The 22,219-nt window shown below is 38.3% G+C and overlaps 2 protein-coding genes across 2 annotated transcripts in view; one reads left to right on the top strand and one right to left on the bottom strand.

Annotated features, from left to right (window-relative positions):
- METTL25 (methyltransferase like 25) overlaps positions 1-1,335 on the bottom strand; it is a 45,833-nt gene extending 44,498 nt beyond the window's left edge. Inside the window, exon 1 of the mRNA XM_010211142.2 lies at positions 1,179-1,335. Coding sequence (XP_010209444.2) covers positions 1,179-1,335 — 157 coding nt within the window. The remainder of the gene's footprint in view (positions 1-1,178) is intronic.
- Positions 1,336-8,615: 7,280 nt separating this feature from the next.
- Positions 8,616-13,561, top strand: CCDC59 (coiled-coil domain containing 59). The gene is made up of 4 exons (XM_088531214.1): positions 8,616-8,733; positions 9,563-9,785; positions 12,529-12,625; positions 13,303-13,561. The coding sequence occupies exons 1-4, from the start codon at positions 8,616-8,618 to the stop codon at positions 13,462-13,464; spliced, it is 600 nt and encodes a 199-aa protein (XP_088387340.1). The 3' UTR covers positions 13,465-13,561.
- Positions 13,562-22,219: the final 8,658 nt, after the last annotated feature.

The raw sequence follows: 22,219 nt of genomic DNA, 5'->3' as shown, positions 1-22,219 counted from the left end.
CTAGGAAGTACAACTTAAAAATAGTACATCGCAATTCCAGGGCGCAGTTACCAAGAATCATTCCTGCAAGATGCCAACCAAAATGTTCAGCATCTGTCTTATTCTAGATTTTCCATTTTGCATGATAAGAGACAGAAGAGTCTCCCTACTTTTCTCTAAGAAAGCTCATTTAAGTATGAAATCCAGTATGGGTATAACAAGGTAGAACTACAGAACTGCAAAACAGAGGGTAAGAGGGCATTCAGAAAATGAAAATAGCTAAAAGTAAAAGAAAAGCTGCACACAGCTGGACATAGGGAAACATAAGGAAAAAAGGCTTCAGATGAAAGAAGAGCAGAAGGAAAGAAGCCAGAAAGGAAAGTTACAGTAAGACCAGTCAGTCACAGACTGTTTTACCTGTGGCATTTTGGTAATTATGAAGAAATGGAAAACTGGGAAACCAAATATGGAAAACTGCAAAACTGGAAAAAGATCACTGCAGAAAAGGGCAGAGATGGCCAAAATCTGTAACGGTGCTGCCACTTACAACAGAAAAGGTCAGCAGAGTTTTAATATATCATAGAGACAGAGCACATCAGAAAGCAGAGAGCTGCTCAGCATCCGCCCTTGGAAAATTAATGAGAAATTTGAAAGACAGCAACAAATCCATAACGGCTGGGGTCTCACTGAAGAGCACACTTGCTGTGAAAATGACAGCAGCTAAAGTAAGTAGAAATGCCCATTTACCAGCTGATAAAGAAATACAGTCTGGGGCAAGACTTCCCTTGAAAAGATGCCAACTTGAGAGTGTTTTCATACATTTTCTTTAAGTATAGAGAATAAAATGACTCTAGTTTTAAGACATATACTTGACATTGGTCCCCAAAAATAGAGATTGAAATCTCAAAAAGAAATTGATTTCATTGAAAGTCTTACAGGGACACATTCAGTTAAAAACCTAAGCACATACAAAAGATGAAGCAAAAAAACCCTCCTGGTGGTATGGCTTCAGGATGGTAGGTTGAGGCTTTTAAAAAAGCAATACTTGCAATCATGACTCTTGCTGCTGAGAGAGAAAGGAAAAAACAAAGGAAATAAAACTAGGTAGATGAACTGTAACACAAATGATGTGCCTGCTTGCTCAAAGAGAACTGCACTACAGTGGACACACAGAAAACTAAATATCAGTGTAAATATACCATTTCTTTCTTGACATTCTCCTCTCAGTGCTTCAAGTAACTCTTCCAATGGTGTGCACAGGCCAAGGTTTGGCAAAGAATAATACCTAGCAGCCAGGGCAAAGGCCTGCACATCGATCAGCCGCTGAGACTTCTCACAGAAGACACTGGAAAGCATGCTCTCATCTGTGTGGGAAGAGAAAGGAAAAGATTTGTTTCTGTTCGCAGAAACACAACTAAGTAATAAGAAGTGCTACGAGACAGGCCTATCATTTTATTTTGTGTGTATAAATTGTTTTCTCCCTTCAGAATTTAGCCCAGACTTCACTCTTTGCTAAGTTGGTGTAAATGTAGAAAAAGCTATTATTTTTGCAGAGCCATTTTAGTAAAACTTGTAAGGGAATTTTATTAAGATTATCACTTACCCTCTGCCTACAAGTTTCCTCATGATGTATTTCATAATCATCCCATCTGACAATACATATTACTATAATGATTTTTTAAGGAAATATAGCTGTTCAACACATAAAATGTCTTGACTTACAACCATTACATTCATATACTTTCCTAGTTGCTTTTTAGCTGGTGGATGTATTGGGAGAATTAAATTAATTTTCATCTCCGGTCAGGTGTGATCCAAAGTTAAAGCCTGATGCATATTTTGTTTGATTTCGAATGAAGTATTTGTTAGATATTACTTAATGCTTTAGAACACACTACATTTTTAAAAATATGGACCTACTTTAAAGTGAAAAATACCATGGTATAAGCCATTTAATATTTCTGGGAATACAGTGATTTCAAATGATATATTTTATACTTTGAATACATTATATATTTTCTAATTCATAGAAATTTAGCTGAAATTATTTGATTTTATGTAGTTTCAGTAAGAGTTTTTAGATCGCTAAAAACTTACAATTCTTTAAAAATAAACAAACACTAGCCCTCTAGACCTAAAAACAAACTGTTACACAGATTTACAAAACCCCTCCTGGTTTCTCTTGTCTCGTAAGTAAATTTTGCATAAGTACCCACCTAGCATGGCACCCTTTTCCAAATACCCACCCATATGAGAAAGCGCTGTTTCTACTGACCTCACCTCTAATTCTCTTAATTTTCTACGGTGACTACAAATATCATAGAAAACAATCCCAACAATGTCAACAAGTTTATTTTCACAGTATTATGCTACTGAGGCACGAACATGGCAAAGAAAATTTAGGACTAAGTAAGACCAAATATTGCCTAAGCTTTAAACAAAATTTCTACTGTTACTGTATCTGCAAGGCATCTATTCTACTTTTTTATTACAAAATCAAAAAACAGAGCATCTTTTTCTACAAATGACTTTATTTGTCCTTCTGAACATTCAATGATTTTTCATTAATGAACCTTCATGACAGATGAACGTAGCATACTAGAGAAAAGGCATGCAAGAGAAAGACGGAACCAGCTAAAGTCTGCTAAGCCCTTGGGGAAAATGGGTAATTTGGTCTTTCAGCAAGTCTCTGTAAGATAAGTTTATAATTTATATTTCACAAAAGTGTTAGATTGTGATAGGACATGATATTATTCTCTTACATTGTTTACTTCATTAGTAGGTATTGTCAGAAAGGAAGTTTATTTGTCTTCAATCATTTCCAAATGTGCACATGTAATCTGTTGTCTTTCTGTAAGAGAATAGTATCATGTCCTATCACAATCTAACACTTTTGTGAAATATAAATATTAAAAGGAATTAGTTTTTAATTCCAAGTTTGCACACCCACAAAAGGAGGCAATTATCTGCACAGTGCAGAAGTGGCAGCCACCCTCGAATAAAGCAGCAATCTAAATTCTCAGGCACCCTGAACGGCATAAGAAGATACATGAAAGTATCTTTGATCTTACCATTTCAGCGTAACTTTAAAACACTAGTGGTAGTATTGAATTTTAGTTCAGCACGTCCGTTTGGCATCACACTTTATACACACTACATAAAAAGATCATTTTGGAGGTAAGACATAATGACATACAACATACAGAAACTACAAAGGCGTCAACACCCAATACATTCACACACGTACCTACTACTATAGTAGGTTTCTAGGGACAGAATTTGTTTTTTTATGGACTAACTTTTGCATTAGGAAATTAGATTTGAATCACCTTTATTTTCCCTAAGAAAATAAAGAGGTCCTTAAAGAGAACTTTACTTTCAGTGTAAAAATGCTTACACCAAAAAACAAGGAATGTTTATTCATACTGCTTACTAGAAAAATAAACCCTCGACTTCTTTCGATGGCTATATGCATGGTTATGTTGATAGAAAAATCCATTTACTGAAGAAAAACTGTTGTTTATGTATTGTTTTTAAAGCAAGTTTTATTCATTTAACTCATTTAAGATTCTCCATACATAGGCAGCATTTCCAGGAATTTACACATATCCACAACATGAATGTAGCCTGATAACCCCCAAAACGCATAGAAATCTGTAGGTTTGATCCAGGGGAAACCAGTCACTGATCTGTCAAGCAAGAGAACAAAGTTGAAGGGATTCAACAAGCAAGGCTACAGGCCAGCAATTATTGACCAAGTGATAGAGATGTTAAATCTCAAGGTGCAGAGGGATATTTTGCCAGCTGTTCAGCACTGCTGCCAGGTGAAGAAGGAATCTAATCCTCCTGATGAGAAGCTGATGTTCCCATTTCATAAATATGATGGTCTCTTTCATGTAGTACAGCACTTAGTACAACACACTTGTGAAAATTACAGCCCATTCCAAAATACATTTATGCTTTTTTATCTCCAAATTTTATTACCTCTGTGTCCAGCAAGGCTATTTCTTGGCATAAAAGATGGAGCACATGACACTGAAATATATAATCTTTTTAGTTAATGACACACATTTTTAAATATTCTGGCCAATCTTGTATGACAAAACAAAATAAAAAATGAAACAAAAACCTTTCCTTCCAAAATCCATTTATCTTTTTCATGGCATGTAATTACACAAAATAAAGGAGTTAGGAAACATATTGGAATGTCATCTTATTACAAGACATTTCTTTAACAAAACTTATGCGAGTAAGAAACAGATCTGAATAAACTTCGATTTTTGTGCATTTCTTTTTCATACGTGTATATTACATACTTACTAAATATCCAGGCTTACACTAAAAAATATTTTGCTTTCTAAGCAATATTTTTTTTGAAATATCTGGCTAGACGTCAAGTAAATTTCACTAATATTTATGTTCTGAATGTACTGAACTGCAGCACCAGTGGAAAAAAAATATGCCTTCTGCCATTACAGAAGGCTACTTGGAGGTGTAAGATGTTCTTATTTTGCCTAACAGGGTAACAATCCGCGTAAGCTGCTTTGAGTATTTTGTTCAGGTCCTGCACCTAAGATACACCTAGACTGACCAGTAACTAAGAACTCTTACTACCTTGCTGCATCAATGTCCTGGATATCTAAATGGTCATATCCTTAATATCTATGAAATTAGTAATTGCAAGAATGCCGTTGACCCAGGCACCTCATTTCCACACCAGCAGCCAGCATCAAACCATGGCAGAAGCACTATCTCATACCCTTGTTGATCCCCTAGTAGGCAATACGTATTAAGCACTTCAGCAGAGACTTTCACTCAACAAGGACTCTCAGCTGGAGAAAGAAACATCATCTGAGAACGAGCCCTTCCCACTCTAGGACCCAAAGGATCAAAATCCACAAGTGTTCTCACCTCAAAACCTCCTGCCTCCCCCCAACTCCTTTAAGTTGTCCCAGGCTAGTTCCTTAAGTGACGAATTCACACCACCAGTTAAGAAAAATCAGCATCAGTGGAAGGAGTTACTTCATGAAACAAAAGCAACCTCTCAGTCTCAAGGCTCACATTTGGATGTGATCTTGAGAACTAATACCCACCAATACTCTTCAGGATACTAAAAAATGTTGACTCAGTAATTTGTTTATTTATATGTAGATATAAATACACTGAATACATTCACTGAGTTTGCAATTTTTAGCATCCCATCCTTCCTTTCACCTTATTTCCTGCTGATCCTTCTACACATGCACAGCTTATCTTGGTAATTAATAATTTTATTGACTGTTTACTGAAATTTAGAGTTTTCTGCTTCTTTATTAGAACTCACAGAAAGCTTATAAATCCAATGCTTGCCTGCTTTTAACTTTTTCAACAGCTGGCTTAGTAAAATAGATTAACTCTCCTTACTAAAATTGTGTAATGTTACACATTATGTAACTTTCCTGAATTCACTTTTCTGACTGAAGAGCATTAACAGAAATATCAGGATCTCATTCACAATGACTGACATATCACATCTATAAAACTGCTACCAAATTTAAATTGTTCCAAGGTGACGACTAAAAGGAAAAACTCATCTACTCAATTACATTAAGGTATCTGAAACATTACTTCAAACACCTCAATGGCAGCTGCTTGGGTAAGTATTGTCTTTGGTTATTGAAAATAGTGTTTGTTTTGGTTGTTCGCAAGATAAAAATCTAACATATTTCAACCCATCAATTCATTCACTAGCAAATATATTATGGCAAATGGCAGCTTTTTGAAGCATAAAAAAAAAAGTTTTACATATTTACGAATGGACATGAAATTTTTTTCTAGGCTCTGGCTGAAAACAAGGAATTCTCCTTGTATAACTGTAAGGAAATACTATTTCATGATTATCTGAGAATATTCCTTGAAAATAATTCATAGAACATGCTGTCATTTCCCTGCATATGATTCTATACAACAGAACTGAAGGTTGCTGCTTATTTCTAGCAAAAAATATAGCTCAGCATATTTGTTTGTTGAAATAAGTGAAGCAATGCAATATATTGTACAGAATAAAAGTATGGTATCTACTTTTTAATTTGCAGGGCTATGTAAATATGAACAACTTCACATTTCAAAAACAATCTGTCAGACCGACCCAACATTTCTTTTTAATTTGTGATCCATATTAGAAGAGATTCTAGGAAGAGTGTCAGGACACTTTTTTTTTTTTTCCCATTGCATTCACCTTTTCATGACAGTCTAGGGACTCAATATATTTGTAAATGTATAAATGCACAATTTCTCAAATACTTAGGCAGCTAAGGTTTTACCTTGTGAAACCAAACTGTCATTTCACACATATATTGAGAAAGGGGTTTGGGATGCATGGTCACAATGTCTTGCTATTCTCACAGCCACTGCCAAAAACGAGACTGACAGCACATTATGAGATTACTATAGCACTCATCAGAAACTAAATACATATATATCTAACATTTAAATAGCTGGCAATTCTGAGTAACAAACACACAGAGTCAATATTTTAAAGAAAGTACAACTTCTCTTTATGTTCCCAAGTAAGTAACTAATACCTAATATTTACTTGTACTAAAAACCTACGAAGACATGCTGTATTTTCTCCATTAGCTTGAAGACCTCTCATCTTTCTAGAGTATATTCCTTTTAGCCATAAAACGTGACTCCTGAACCATTCATTTCTGTATTAGATTTCATGATGCATGTTTTGGATGAATATCAATAGATGATTTTCACACTTTAAAATCTACAGGACAGTCTGGTGTCTTCCTGGTTCTACTGCACCCTTTCATGGGCTTTCCCATGCATAAAGTTAGGATAAAGGTCAACGTCCTTTACAGCTTTGTTTTAATGACATCACTACGGAAGAATTTTGTTCATGTTCAATTTTAGGCCCTTATTATGAGTCATGATAAGTTTTGACCCCAGCACTACCTGTCAAAAACATTAAACCTAAAGGATTTTGTTGTTACTGCCCCATACCTTTGCTTCATAACTGCACTGTCTTCCTTTTCCACCTGGCTGTCAAAGTCAATTCACATTATTTCATGCACAAATACATTGTTGCTTTTTTTTTTTAACAGATATCTCAATCTTGAAAAAATGTGGCCTGACACTTAATATTTTGAAAACCTTCAGATCCAGATATGTTACAAAGTGATGTAGCAATTTCCAGTCCTTCAATATTTCCAAATTCAAGTGATTATCTCAGTTTGCTTTTTATGCCAAAAACCATGGAGCTGCACATGCTATTTTCTGTCAGCTCCTTCATCACATCCAACACGGCTCTCTGTCTCACATGCTATTTCACATAGCAGTCACTGCTGTGCAAGAGCGACACTCCATGAGCTTTGGCACGATACAGATTATTTTTCTCGGAAAACTTCGTCAGTGATTTTACCCTTGTTTTGAAACTAATCTCCTTGGCCCCCCAAACAATGTGTCTTTCAGATGCTTTATCTTCATTTTTGCATTCTGCCTAAAAGCCTATTACTGCTGTGTTTCCGTTTTACATGGAGTGCAGTAAATTCAGTAATGCAGTTTCATGGTTGGCCTCCTCCTGAGTTACTTGAAAACTATCAAAAAAATATGAAGTACTTCTTAAATAGCTCGTCAGAAATGAAACAGCTTTCTGTCTTCCTTTGCCAGACACTCGTTATTGCAGATATATAGCAAAGCTGCATGTAAGCCTTTTCCAGCTGTCCCCCATATTTCCTGAATTTCAGCATTTGGAGCATTTTTAACTTTTACATCTTTCCACTCGTACCAGCCTTCTGCTTTATTACCATTCATTGGAAATTACAGCAAACAAACCTAGCAGTTACGAGTTGCATTTCATTTCTGCCTTCTAATTGGACGGGAGGCAACTTAACGAAATGAGAAGGTCGCTTCAATTTGTACTCATGAGAGCCTCTTATACTTAAAATACAAATCCAGGCTCGGCCATGATTCTGAATCACGCCTGTTCCAGAGATATCCCATTAATCTGGAACAAGAAGATGAGGGGAAAAGCACAAAAACCTCCAAGTCGAAGGCATGTGGCAATGTGACAGTTTGTGACAATATGGAGAGGCCTCTGGAATGCCACGTGGATAAGCTTTGGACGAATACAAACCAGCGCAGTGGACGGCTGCGAAGGCCGTGTTCGCCCCCAGGCACTGCCACTGTTGCCCTCCCCACAAAATGGCGCAGGGAAGCAGCAAGGAGGCGTCGCGCCCGCAATCGCCGCAACGCCCAAAATGGCGGCGCACGGCGAGGCACCGCCCCCCGAGCCTTCGCCACGCCCCCTCCCTTGGCCACGCCCCCGCGCGACTCACCCCAGCGCGCGGGCGCGGCGGCGGCGGCGGCCGCCAGGTGGCGCCGCAGGGCGCGCAGCGCGGCCTGGGGCGGCGGCGCCACGAGGCGCTGCCAGAGGCCGCGCGTGTAGAGCTCCACGGCGGGCGCGCGGAGCAGCGGCAGCGCCCGCGCCGCGAACCGCGCCGCGCGCCGCAGCGCCGCGCCCGCCGCCGCCCGCGGCACCGGCCGCGGCAGCCGCGCGGCACCGCGCGGGCGCGACATGGCGCGCGCGGGCGGCCGCGGCGGGGCGGAGCCGCGGCGCCGCTGCGTGACGTGGCGCCGCGCGACGCGCGATGGCGGCGGCGGCGCGGCAGAGCAGGCCGGGCCCCGCGGCGGGCGGCGGGCCCCGCGCGCAGCGGCCCTGGAAGGCGGCGGCGGCGCTGCGGGGCGCCCTGGGCAGCGTCCAGGAGGGTGAGCGGGACGGGGCGCCCGGCGGGAGGCCGGTGTGCCCCCCACTGCAGCGGTCTGCGCGTGCGGAGCGGCGCTTCGGGCCGCAGGGCGCGCGTTTGGGGCAGCCTTGGCGAGGGAGCTCCCGTGGGCGGCGCGGCAGGCGAAGGAAAGCTCCACGCGTGGGTGAAGTCTAAAATAGAGTGGAGGTTTAAATGCTTGCGTTAAGCAGAAAATACAGTTAAGGTGCTGGAGGCCACAGTGTGAGCAAAAATGCCAAAAGGGCATTTGGCAACAGTGTCTACAGCAACTGCGATGCCAGTGTCAGTTAAATTGTTCAGTAGTAGGAAAAATTGCTCAGGTTGTAAAATCCACTCATTGTATGACTGCAACTAAGTAGCTATATAGAACCTGGAACTACCATTAGCTGGTGTTTCCTTTACATACTTCTCTGATGTAGCTTCTCTGGTATTTTTTAAATTGTAGAAAAGCTTTTTTTCTCGACTGATCTGGAAAGAGATCTGGGAGTAAAACAATATATTTCTGAGAAGTTGTAATGGCATATTAATACAGTGTAGCTCCCACCCCTGTTTTTCCCATGATGTGGCAACTTCAGGCTTCTTCGGCAGCAGGTATTACAACTGTTGTTTTCTTGATGATTTGTGTAGAGATCTGTTCTGATGTGTGTGTTGCTGTCAAAGGCAGGAGGTTAATGAAATGTTACTACGTCTTTTCTTACGACGTGAAGAAGCGTTAGTAAATGGGTACAGTATTGGGTGTAAATTAAGTAGTATGTCTGCAATGGTCTGGCCTCTTAAAAATTCAGGTGAATTTTTTTTCCCAATGTTTTCAGGACAAGGATTTGCATTTCGGAGGAAACAGAAGATCCAAAGGGAATACAGAAAGCTATTAAAAAAGGAGAGGAAGACTGGGACACAATCAGACGCTCAGTTTACCGATACTTACCCAGAACACTTGAAACATCTCTACCTAGCTGAAGAAGAGAAGCTTAAGAAACAGCGCAAGACTGCAAGAGACTCGGCTTTGTTAGAAGAAAAACCTAAAAAAGCAGTAGAGTAAGTCTTTAAAATAAGTCTCCAGAAGCAAGTAATTATTTTCCTTGTTAGAGAAATATTTTAGGTCTCACATTTTACGTGGACTTGAGTGTAGTGATTTGCCATACTGAAAAATGCCATTAGGTCTTTTTTAATTATTATTATTAAAATGTAAAGATGTGGCTTTGTTCTCTTTGCATCAGAACCGGAAGATGAAATCAGTGATGGTTAGGGTGTTAATTCACAGGTATAATATAAAAATTCCCCTTACTGTTGCACTGCAAGGATTAGGTCCAGTTAAGCAGTAGCTGTTGGCCATTTTTTTGCCATTTCATTTCAGGCAGTGTTCTTTCTGGGTAACAGAGAGATGTGTTACTATTTGTCCTGTGACAGATTTGATTTCTTAACAGAAAATAAAGCCAAACTGAACAATTTCAAATATCCCTATACTCCCACTGTAGTTTATGCAGTGTAGTTTTGAGAGTATGAAGTTGAATGATTTTTCAACTGAGATTTCCTTGAATCTAACAGTATTATAGCTAATATATTCAAGCTCTAGATCTACTGGAGATTAATTTTAGTTTTCCTATTTTGCTGTTGACAAGAAGTATGTTTAAAAAAGGAAAAACAAAAAACCGTGCTGGTAATGTGCGCTTAGGTCCCATGAAAGTCCACAAGTTAACATCATAATTGCATCTCAGTTTCTTTTAATTTAATTCCACACTTTAGGAAGAATTTTTGTATTGTCTTTGCCAATTTGATAAGTTCTGGTTTTCATAACTTTTTTTTTTGCTAGGGTGAGCAATAATGTCTGCAGCTATCCTTTTGTGGGATAGATGGTTTTGGAGGAATTTTAACTTTAGATTTTTAACAAATGAAACGTGGGATGTGGAGAACCTTTAATTAAGGTAGTGAACTGTTCCAGAATTCAAAGCAATCCAAAATAATAGAAATGTCACAGCATTTTGTCATGTGGCACAGGGGACAGAACTTGCAGTAATTCATTATATAGGATGGAGAGGGCTTCTAGTTTGAACCTAGTCAAGTTAAGCTTTTTTGGGGGGAAAATTATTATTTAATTTTCTTTTTTTGAGTAGTCTGAGGATGATCCATCTAGCAGAGAGAATAGTAAAGTGTTATTTATAAATAACATTTCTTCTTGTTTTTGAATGGATAAATGGATGCTTCTCTTGTTTTTTAAACTTGTTTATAGTAAGGTTTGTTTAAAAATCTACTTATATTTCACAAGTAAATTAAGTGCTTAATCTGAGGCCTAAAATCATCAGATAGCATAGATGATTCTTCCCTGCTTGCACATAAGTCCCCATGAAAACTTAGGAATGCCAGTGACCTGAAAACCACTGGTCATTCACTATCGTGGCAGCAGTTTGGAACAGTGTTTGAATATGACAGCTGAGATAATTGCCCTTACTTCAAGAAATGCCTTGAATCTTTGAATTTCAAGGTGTGTCCACCCATAAACTTTGCTGAGGAAAATGCTTGAGAGGGAGGGAAGAAAGAGTCAGATCTATGCCTTACATTGGGAGAAAGGTTTTGTCTAAAACTGAGGTTGTCTGAAATAGGAGTGGTATCTCTCTTTAAGAAAGGATTTGTGTTTTGCTGACGTTAACATCACTGATTGAGATTAAAAACCAAAATTAATATTGTGGCTGATAATCTGTGAGATGCAGCAGTACCTAGAGTTTTGGAGTAGACTTTATTGGTTTATGGACGTAAAATAAAATTTCACCGAAGTAATTCCATTTCTGGCATATGTCACCATTTTTCTCATTATGAGAAAATGAGGTGCTATGGTGCAGTATTGCCACAAGATGGAGTTCAGAATTTTTGATTTTTTTTTCTTCCCTGAATAGCAGAATACCGTGGTATTTCTACATGAAAGCATGAGACCAAGTCTTCATTTTCCTCTCTGGTTGTCTTTCTGAAGTTTCCTAAATGATTATGGCTAGTTTTCCAGTTTAAAATCTGAATAATTGAGAAATCACAACTTGCTTTTGCAGCAGTTAAATAAAAAACTAGCAAGGCTTATAAGTTTTTGTGTGAAATGCGTAAATGTCTTACAAAATAGTGGTGACAGAGTGTCTTGGGCAATCATCTTGTTTCTGCCTGAATTGGACTCTCTGGCAAAAGATCTTTAAATTGGGAAGGAACCTAATTTCTACGGGTAATTTTTGAATATTAAGGGTAAAGATATATCCTCTTCTTCAAGAAGAGGCTTTCATAAAGACATTATTGCATGTTTTTGCCTTCCATGTCAGCATGACTTATTCGGGAGACAGGTTGCTCACACTTGGCTGTCCAGATCTCTGTAATTGCATCCATGTGTTGTAACTAGAAAGAGAGAATGCATTTCTGAGCCGGTGTATGGAGTTTTCTGGTATCTGAAAAGCCAGTGTGATTGGAGAAAACTTCTTTGTCAGTCTTTAAAGTTTATGAAACTTCATCCACATGACATTCCACGGAATAAGATATATGTGTTTCTAACATGCTGTGCAGTCAAGACTTCAGTATACTCAAAAAATCTACATTTTCATGCCTGATAGTCACTGTGAGTGAATATCATGTAAGAAAAGTGCATGCAAGCATCCATCCAGTATAGAAGGATGAGCCTTACTTCTCACTTGCCTAATCTATAAATCTTACAAGGTTATAAGGATTGTACTCTGAATCTGCAATGGCAAAGGTATAGGTGATTAAGTGTGCCAAGTGATGTATGCCAAGGATGTGTACTTTTTAATTATAGGCCAATTACACCTGAAAGGAAGTTTAAGAAAACGTCCAATCAGAAGGCAAAAGAAGAGTATGAGAAAATAAAGGCTGAACGTGCCAGGAAGAAAGAGGTAAATCTCGGAGATCTTTCTCAGCTGTAGACAAGCTGAGAAAGTACATTCATTTTTTATTAATCGTAATAAAGGCCAACCATGTATGTTGTTTTGAGGAGGACAAATAACAAATCAGCCTGGTCTTAAGTTGTCCATACATAGTGTTGCTTCTGATGTCGAGGCATCACAAACCTCCAGGCACATTGCACACGTTGTACACATGTGCCCATTAGTCGGCCGGTCCCGTGCAGGTTTCTCCGATCTCCTGGCAAATCTTGAATTGCAAGACATTTATATGGGGGCCGCAGAATAGTGTTCATTCGTTCTATCTTGCACTTAAGTCTAGAAGATGGAAAAATACTGGTATTTCTCATTTAAGTAAAAAAGAAAATGTAAAGGAGCTCATTTTGCAGAAAAAATCAAGCCTTCATTGACGAGCTTTATTGGCAGCATGTTTGCTGAAGAAAACACCGCTTTTCTCTTGAAGCTTTGGGCAAAATAATGTGCATTTTGATTACAGTGTGCCCTAGAAGAGAGTCAGAGTTAAGTTTTTAAGAGTGATTGTGTTGCTACTGTTAATACAATACCTAGTTGCCAGTATTTTCACTCCCCAGAATTACGTTGCTTTCATAGCAATTTATCAGTTGTAGAAGGTTTTAAATTATTGTGACATAATCATCTCTCTTTTATTTCAGGAAGCTGAAAAAAGACAACAACAAAGAGAAGAAGCTCAACGGTTATATAGGCAAAAGAAAATGGAAGTTTATAAAATACTGAGCAAGAAGACTAAAAAAGGACAGCCAAATCTAAACTTGCAGATGGAATATCTTCTTCAGAAAATACAACAAAACAGATAAATCTTTGCAGGTTTCTTGTATTTTCAGTTAGCAATCAGCTAATTGTGTGTTTTAAGTTACATGTGGATATTTTATTAAATAACTTTTTAGTAGATAATGTCTCATGCTTCTTTATAACTTTTGTAGGTTAGTGTAGCTGTTGAAAAGACAAAGGAAACATCTATGTGAATTCATGTTTGAAGTTCCTTCACTTTGTGTGCATCCATTAGCTAAAGGTGTTTAAAGAACATATAGGATATGAAAATACTTAGCGCGAGGACTCAGAGTTCTCCCAATTTACCATCATTTTGAATTATTAGGCAGATATCATCATCTGCCGTGATGTCAGGTGTTTTTACAGAAAAAATGTCAGAAAGCCCAACTCTTACATTGCTAATTGCCCCTTCTGTTTCACTGATACACTATCAATGCGGTTTTTTTTTGGAATTATGTTTATCTATAAAGACTTTTCAGATGAGGCAGTGATGCATTTTTAAATGTAAAAACTCTTTTCTTATGTTAAAGGATGTTTATTGTAATTCAGGTAAAGGACTTGAGCCACAAACTATGGAGTCTTACTACAGCCTCACTATTGCTGATTTCAAGGAAGGGGAAGAAGGAGAGTATCTGTAATACTCTAGTCACTTTCTCACTCCCACAGTTTTATTTAACTGAGAGAAAGAAGGGGCTATTATTAAGGCCTCACAGCTCTTTGTGAGGCTTCTTTTCCTCCCCCATCAGAAGCTAACTCTTGATACAGCTGTCCTAAAAGGGAGGAAAAAAAATCAGTTAATTATGTTTTCCCACACACTGTACTGTGCTGATTACCATAAAGTACCAGCCTGGGAGAATACTCACTACAGTTCAGTGCATCAGCTGCTACTTTAGCCTTCAGTCAAGCTCCTTAATTTTTATTTAGCAGTGGAAGATAAAGGTAACAGTGGCTCAAGGTCGTAGTGGGTAGAATAGGGTCTTGAACCTTTGGTTTGCAGAGTAGCACCAACAGCTGACCCATCCATCTCTTTATACAGAAAAAAGGTGAAGGAAGGGAAGGAATGTTTTGAGGGAAGGAGATTAAGGTGTTTTCTTTAGATATATGGCATATATATGACCTTGTGAAGGATACCTGCATAAGTTGCTGCTTTGAATTATGTCGCTTTAATTTGTGGCATAGAAGAATTTAGCTCGGTTAGATGCTGAAAGCCCACAACACAAAAAGAAAGGGCACAAACCCTTTCTACTTGAAAATCTAAAGTGTGATCCACCGAAGTGTCAAGAAATGGTATCTGCTTGGTTTAGTGTTAACATTTGCTGTGCATGTGTCGTGAGGACCTTGAAATGTGAAAAAGAGCAGTATATGTGTCCCATCACAACTGTTTTCTGGTACACTCAAGTTTTCTCACAGTTTGAAATTTTATTCTTTAAATATGAGTATTCATTGAATGCAAGCAACTGGTGAAGCTATAAATCAGAAGAAGAGGGAAGAAGTCATCATGTGCAATATGTATTTTCTCTTTGGGGTTCTGAGGAATAGAATGTAAAGTTTTGTTTGCTCCTTTTAGACAAAGCTGTGGGGAAATCAATAGTAACTTGAATGAGTTGTCTCATCTTAAGCTCATTTTGAAAGTACTATGACTTTCTTTTGCATGTATCTATCTGTTCTTGCACTTAATGGGAAAAACAAAAGATAAGTAAAGGTAGGCTTAGGAAATATGGAACAATGTAGACTTCAGATTTTATGCCTTACAGACTGAAAAAATATGCATGCAGTAAGAATTAGACAAAGAACATGAAGTTAAAAGACTGTAATTTGCCGCCAGCTCTTCGGCTTTGGAGGCAGTATCTGTCAAGGGATGGGGCCCAAATCCAGGCTGCCGGTCCAGGCAGGAGCGAGGCTGAGCGTGTTTTCCTGGGAGGCGCCACGCAAACACGTGTGTACCCAGTATATGGCTGCGTAGCTGGGCGCGCACAGCAGCCCACGCACAGCAACGTGCCCAGCGCTTGCGACCACAAGCAGGTCCAGCATGAGGCCTCGTCCTGTTCCCTGGGGTTGGTCAGGGAGAAGGTTGGCCCGGGAGCCACAGGTACCGCGTGTACATCGGTGTGGGTCCCTAGCGGCTGGGCAAGTTCAGTCTCCCCGTCTGGGGCATCTGGATGTATGAGCCAGGGGCTAATGCACCCACACACCCGCAGGGGAGGGACCCCTGCAGCAGGTGGCCTTGGACTCTGGGTCCGTCCAGCAGCTGGGCCCGGGTTCCAGACAACAGAGTCTTCCCCTTCCAGAGTCTCACCCTGTAGAGCTATGCACACAGATGGGTCTCAGTTGGCCAGGTAAGTGGTACTTTATGTGCTGTGGTAGCATGGTGGCAGTTTTTATCAATTATAGGAGACATCTGGAGATTAATAGTTGGAGTCTAACCTTTCCATTAAGGTCTCGTTCTCATATTTAAAGTGATCATACTGATTAAACCTTTTTGTACTGAGCACAATTCAGAAGTTTTTTTTTTTTTTTTTTTTTTTTTGTGATAAATATGATCTATGTTATAAAACCATACATCTGGTGGTTTTAGCTGGAAATGAAGTCAGAACTGGGAATCATCTGATAACTCAGAAGTGATTTCAGACAAAATGCTAGAGATGATAGAAACCACAAAATGGATAAGAGCAGTGGTGCTGTAGTTCCCCAGAAGATTTCACTTTTGAGTAACAGTCACTAATAATTTGGGAAGCAGTGAATAAATGAAAGCATTAGGGGGAAATATATATATATATATGCATTTAGGAAGTGTGGATGTTGATTCTCCGATAATACCCATGAATAGCACAACTGTAGTGTCTAAAGGCATTTGCAGGAGGGTGGCTGTGGTGTGGTCTCCTTGCCTTGAAGAATTAGCTCTCTGGGAGCCCTCAGTATACGAGTATCGTGCAGTATGAGATGGGGTTTGCAGTATGATATCGGTGTACTTTGTGGTTACTACTTCCAAAAAGGAGTCACAAGAGTTAAAATGTTTTTTTATGTATGTTTTAGAGGTCACAGGTTACATCTGATGACCCTATTGGTGACATGTACTGAAAGATGTTCTGAGACACGAAAGTAGAAACAAGTAGAAGTTGTAGAAGTAGAAACAAGAATGACCCTGGAATGTCATTTTGAGAAACTATTGTAAGAATGCATTTGAAACATTCTAATTCTGATGTTCATAAGGTTTTGTGTGGTCAATGAGAATACCATCAAGTGGCAAATAATCTCACCTGAAGAGAAATCACAAGAATCATACATGGACATGCATATCCATCCATGGGAAGCTGATGGTGACTAGCTCCAACATTCAGACTTCTAGAGCCAGGTGAGGTGGTTCCCATCCCATGTCATCACAGAGATTTTGCAAGGGGCAAGTGTTGGGAACAACTTTAATTAGAATCTGATAATTTGCACTGCAGATCTGTTCAAATCCAGACACAGAATAAAGGATAATTTCTGAGCGACAGAAAATGGAAGCAGTCCAATGGAAGCATGAAGCACACCAGGCCACGATAGTGGGCAGAGGGCTGTGTTCCTCAGCTTCCTTTGAACTACCAGCTTTCTCTGGTAGTTTCATTAATGCTGGTTGATGTCTCTCATTTTCAGCTCAGACTTTTTTTTTTTTTCTAGTTAAGCAGTAGCGATTTACTGAAAGGATGATGATGATATTGTAGTTCCTTATGCACTATAATAAAACAGTGGGACTTAAATTAACTGCCAAGAGCAGATGGACATGTCCTCCAATTGCTGACATGTCATCCTCATCTAAAAGTTGAAGCCAAACTCTGATATGAGACAGGAAATCACTGTCCTCCTCTTTAATATTAAAACTGTACTGTAATACGCAGTTTGTATAAAGTCAGCAGCCTGTCCAGTGCCATTGGGCTCCAAGAGCCCTAAGGACACCTGTGTGATTACATCTGCGCAGGAATAGGGTAGTGCTGGACTGTACTAAGGCCTTCAAGTTTTGTCATTCAGTTACTAGTATTTATGATTTATTTTCTGTGTCTTTCCCTTACATCAGATCACGTACACAGTGAAACGAATAAATATTCTTTTTCGGCAGAACAGAATTCGAAGCTGAGTATTTATGATGGATTCTTTGTTTGTTTTAAGTTTCCAGGCCCAAACCTGGTTTTGTATGTAGGAACATACACCAGACTAGCCCAGTTAGCAATGTTAAAGGTTCCAAGTATTCTATACACCCATTTTATCTTCCAATTAAAACAGTCTCCAGGCTGTTACTACTTCCCCCCCCCCCCCCCCCCCCCCCGAATTCCTTATACCAGGGCTGCTGTTTTTTGTTCGGGTTTTTCCGGAGAGAAATAAAAATACCTGCTCTCCATGGTTGGCTGTCTCACGGGCAGGGAATGACCAAGTGTCAGCCTTCCAGATTTACTGTGCACGTAAAAACATTGCATTCAGTACATATGCGCTGTGTTTTGATTTATACCCGGATTTATAGCAGTAAGATTTACAGCTGATCAGCACTGCACATATATAGGACACCTGAAGCTTCAAGAATTTTTACTGCATGTTTATGCATACGGTACAAAACTGATTTAATCGGCACCCTGACTTTTGGCAATGCAGCACTCCCGCCTGCACCCACGCTGGCGGTATTCAAACTAGTTGCGTGAAAATATTAGACTTCATCAGACAAGAAAACTGGGTAGAAAATGCCCACAGACACCAAATATTACATAGTCCTCATCTGTTAATAGATGAAAACCATGTTTAATTGTACTTTCTTTCACCTGAGTGTCCCATTTTTCAGTTTGCATCTCATTTTCTAATGACAGCTAGAAAATTGCAACTTTCTGCACTTAGGTGATGAGGATCATGAAGCAAATATTTGCCGGAGACAGGGTGGCTGCTCTCAGATGGAAAGCTGTAGTATATTGTATTTTATATTCCACTGTGCATATTAATGTGCTTTTTGTCATCTTATAGAAATATGTTTTCATATGATTTTGATACAGCACATATTTTACGTTCTGCAAGGACAATTCAATAAAAGCTTTTTAATACTGTTTTTGTCTCTCATTAATGGTTCTTCTGAAAAAAACCTTTAAAAGCATAAATTCATGTTGTTTCATAATTTCTGTTGCTATTTTTTCCTTTTTATTTCACTCTATTTATTTCTATATTAATTTTTGTGATATATAGTATCAATAAAACCCAGTACCTTAGGGGGAAGATAGTACTTGAATTTAATAAGGTTGACAACATTTTATTTTTAAATTCTCTGCTAGGCATTAAAAATACATTTACTGGCTGATAAACCAATACACACTCTAATAGCAATTTATTGAGACTATGATTTTAATGATTGTCATATAGATGTCAACATGTTGAATTGCATTGGAGATTTGAAAACACGAAACAATATTTCATATGCACTGCACTCAAGATTAAAGCAAAAGAAGGGAGGTAATAAATGACACATCCATATCCATAGAGGTATCTGTAAGCAATGCTTAGGTTTTTCAGGAAGAGCCAAACTTGCAGCAACACCTTCTGATGCTCATTTTTTATTTTAAAGCTGTGTCTTTTTTTTCCAGGTGGCAGAGGTTTCTTTGGTCAGTATTATTTGTAAAGCTGTTATGTATTCAAGGTTGTGGTAATTTCTTCTCTGGACCTGAGAGGATGTGGGCTGTTGCTCCTTGATCCCTTTTCACAGTGTTGTTCTTGGAAGGCAATCTGTTCTTCAATGCATGTGGGTGCTGTGTATGCATAAACTGATTAATTGCCCCTGCACTAAGAAGAATAAATCATGCCCAAAATTGCTACCTTTTTGTATTTAAGAAATACTTTATCTGGGAGAGCACAGCAAGGAAGCAACAGAGTGGCAACATGAATAGGAAGATCTACCTTCTGCCCATCTCACACAGCTCCACAGCGCAGAAAGTTCTTCACTTTTCATCTGCAGGAGAAGATCTGCTCTTCCCTCTCACCTCATTTCGGCATCTCTGCTCAGAATAACCATGGACTTAAGCAGATGCCCCATCGATTTAAGCTTAAAGGTAATCATATACAGTAAGGGAAGTTTCTGGGGCTGTGTTTACGAACTCCTCTAGGTCATTGCCTTTCTTGATTTCTTGGACTCACAAAACAAAAACACGACTATAGTGAAGGTAGAATAACCATTTAAGGAAAAAAACGAACACACTGAAAACCAAAAAACAAGCAAACAAGAAAACCCGCCAACAATTAAAAAAAACTTAATCTGACAATGCAATGACCAGGATGAGCATGTGAGAATTTCATAAATATTTACTTTTTCAGAATATTTTCTGGCAAGAGTAAATCTGAGGTACCTCAGATCATGGGCAGCTGTAAAAAAAAAAGATCTGTAGAAACAGCTAGAAACGTATCTATCAGTCAATATAGATTAGATATTTCTCAAAAAGTTGTAGTCTCCTTAAAGTCGTGAACTTGATGAAAAAAATTGTTTGAGAGTGGTGTGCTATACAAAATGCCAGAGTAGATGATTGTTGTAGTATTTCCAGGTTTGCAGTCTATGATTCACTCTCCAAAATGTTTGTTATGTTATTTCTATTTCACAAAAATCAAGTTCTGTGCTGAAGAATATAGTGTTTTGCACTCATAAGACTTGCATAATAATTACAGTCTGAAAAGCTTTTCGCTGTCTTTTAATTTCATTGACTTTTATTTTCAGTGCAATATTAATAAATAATAAACAGTTCCTTGCGGATAGGACGAGTTTTTTTTTTTTAAATGTATTTCTTTTCCTATTGGACATACAAACTAAGGACAATAAAAGTGACAGGAGATCAGTTCTCTGGCCACTGTGAAGGAAGAGGACTTGCTCCTCTTCTCTGATTGGGATGGAAATCTTTCACTTTTCTTGCCTGAGGTATTAAGAGGTTTTTCTCCCTCCCTTCAAAATATCAGTGAGGCAGACCCCAAATAATTCACGTTTGCCCCCTACATTTTCAGGAGATAACTTATATCTTAAGGAGTTCTTCATGCCCTTTTGTTTCTTTGTTTGTTTTTGTTTTTTTCTTTGTTTTGTTTTTCAGAATTAAAATTAATTAAAATTATTTTCAACTGTTAAAATTTCAAAATTTTATGTTATAAAATACTGTTTTCTTCAAAAAAAAAAAAGAAAAAGAAGCAAGCTTGGTTTGAACATTTACAAAGGGCAGGTAGGAAAGGGTGATATGTCAAACTTGTGCTACACTTTGGACTGTAGCTCATCTGCTAATATTACTGGGAAGGATTTCAGGTTCTAGGAGTACAAATACATTTTTACAGTTGTTCTCCTTTATTTCTTGGAGACCCAAATACAAGCGCTGCTTCACTATCCCTGTCTGTCCCCTTAGATTACGGTTGGATACAATGACTTCTTAAGATTTTACCGACTCAGGTCACTTTAATATTTTATGAATTTTTTCAGAGAGGCAGTCTGAAGAGTTCTTTGGCTATTTTAAAATGTGCATTAGTATGCCACATTAATTAGTGCAGTCATCTGCAAGAGGCAATTGCATGGTATATACCACTTCTGCATCAAGCATCTTGTTTTTATTCAGGGCACGAGATAAATGAATCGAAAATATCTTTGAAATAGTAATTTAAAATACATACATTCCTTAAATTGCATATAATCTAATATGTCCCTTTAGTATCACTCTAAGAAGATAACTGATTAATGGGAGAATTCTTGGCATATGTGTTTCTTGATGTAAACAATTTTCAGAATAAACCACTGCTTTATTAGATTAATGCATGCATATAAATCTTCTAAAATATTACTGCTTGGTAGTAAGGGCAGAGCAAGTTCTTTCACATTAAATTAAATAACTCAAGTTCCGACTAACCTAATGGCTCTTGTTGAAAAAATATTAGATTTTATTTGTTACTTAAGAGCTATAGAGCACAAGGTAAATGTGTATGCTTCTTAAAAATTTGATTTCATATCACTAAGATAAATATCTCTTCTGAGATAGCTCTCAGCTCACCCAAATCAGTAGTCAAGATGCACAACAATGCTTTAAGCATTTTATAGTCACTTTCTTTCTCTGCTATGTTCTCTAGGCACAGCTTTAGTCTTGAATCTATTGCTTTCTAAAATAATGAAAGTTTATAATTTAGCTAAGATGTTTACATTTATAGAACTTCTTCTGTCACATGTGTTATTGCATGTATGACCAGGACATTTCTTTCAACTTAAAGCAGAGTTGTTACCACAGGTAACTAAATAATCTTAACTTGCAAGAAAAAAATAAAAGTTTTCTTTTTAAAATGTGTATCTTCTCATCCAAAAATGTCAATCTTCAACATTTTTCACCATCAGCTGCAATTCATATAGTCACTTTAAAAAGTATTGACAGTTGTATGAATCAACTTGGTACTTGTATGTTGGTACTTGTTTGGTACTTTATCATATTTCTAATATTGAATAGGCAAATTTTAGTTTGAGCGTGGGAAATATGTAGTGCAAAATAAAAGCTTTCCTTTTGGATATGGTGCTATCATCTGTTTTTTGCATTTATCTCAAAGCCTGAAAAGTCCACTGGGTGGAGGCATAGAGCTGAATTTCGTCAGACGACAGCAATTCATGGACTAATAAAGATTTAAAAAAAAAGAAAGAAAAAAAAAAAGAAAAAAGAAACAAAAAAGAAGAGTATTGAGATCAAAACTGATGGATCTGTTTAACATAGCCTGGAAGACTTCCCTGAATTGACCATTACTTGAAACTGTACTCTGCTTTCTTAAAATCAGCTATTG

The sequence above is a fragment of the Tinamus guttatus genome, unplaced genomic scaffold (assembly GCF_059628265.1).
Source record: "Tinamus guttatus ecotype Peru unplaced genomic scaffold, ASM5962826v1 Tinamus_guttatus_pri_ptg000399l, whole genome shotgun sequence".
NCBI classification, from domain to species: domain Eukaryota; kingdom Metazoa; phylum Chordata; class Aves; order Tinamiformes; family Tinamidae; genus Tinamus; species Tinamus guttatus.
This window is presented reverse-complemented; position numbering and strand designations above follow the sequence as displayed.

Bases quoted from the DNA above. Each gene is read 5' to 3' on its own strand.
- CCDC59 (XM_088531214.1), top strand. From the start codon at position 8,616: ATGGCGGCGGCGGCGCGGCAGAGCAGGCCGGGCCCCGCGGCGGGCGGC. The intron at 8,734-9,562 runs GTGAGCGGGACG...CAATGTTTTCAG, and splicing joins CCTGGGCAGCGTCCAGGAGG to GACAAGGATTTGCATTTCGG. The intron at 12,626-13,302 runs GTAAATCTCGGA...CTTTTATTTCAG, and splicing joins AACGTGCCAGGAAGAAAGAG to GAAGCTGAAAAAAGACAACA.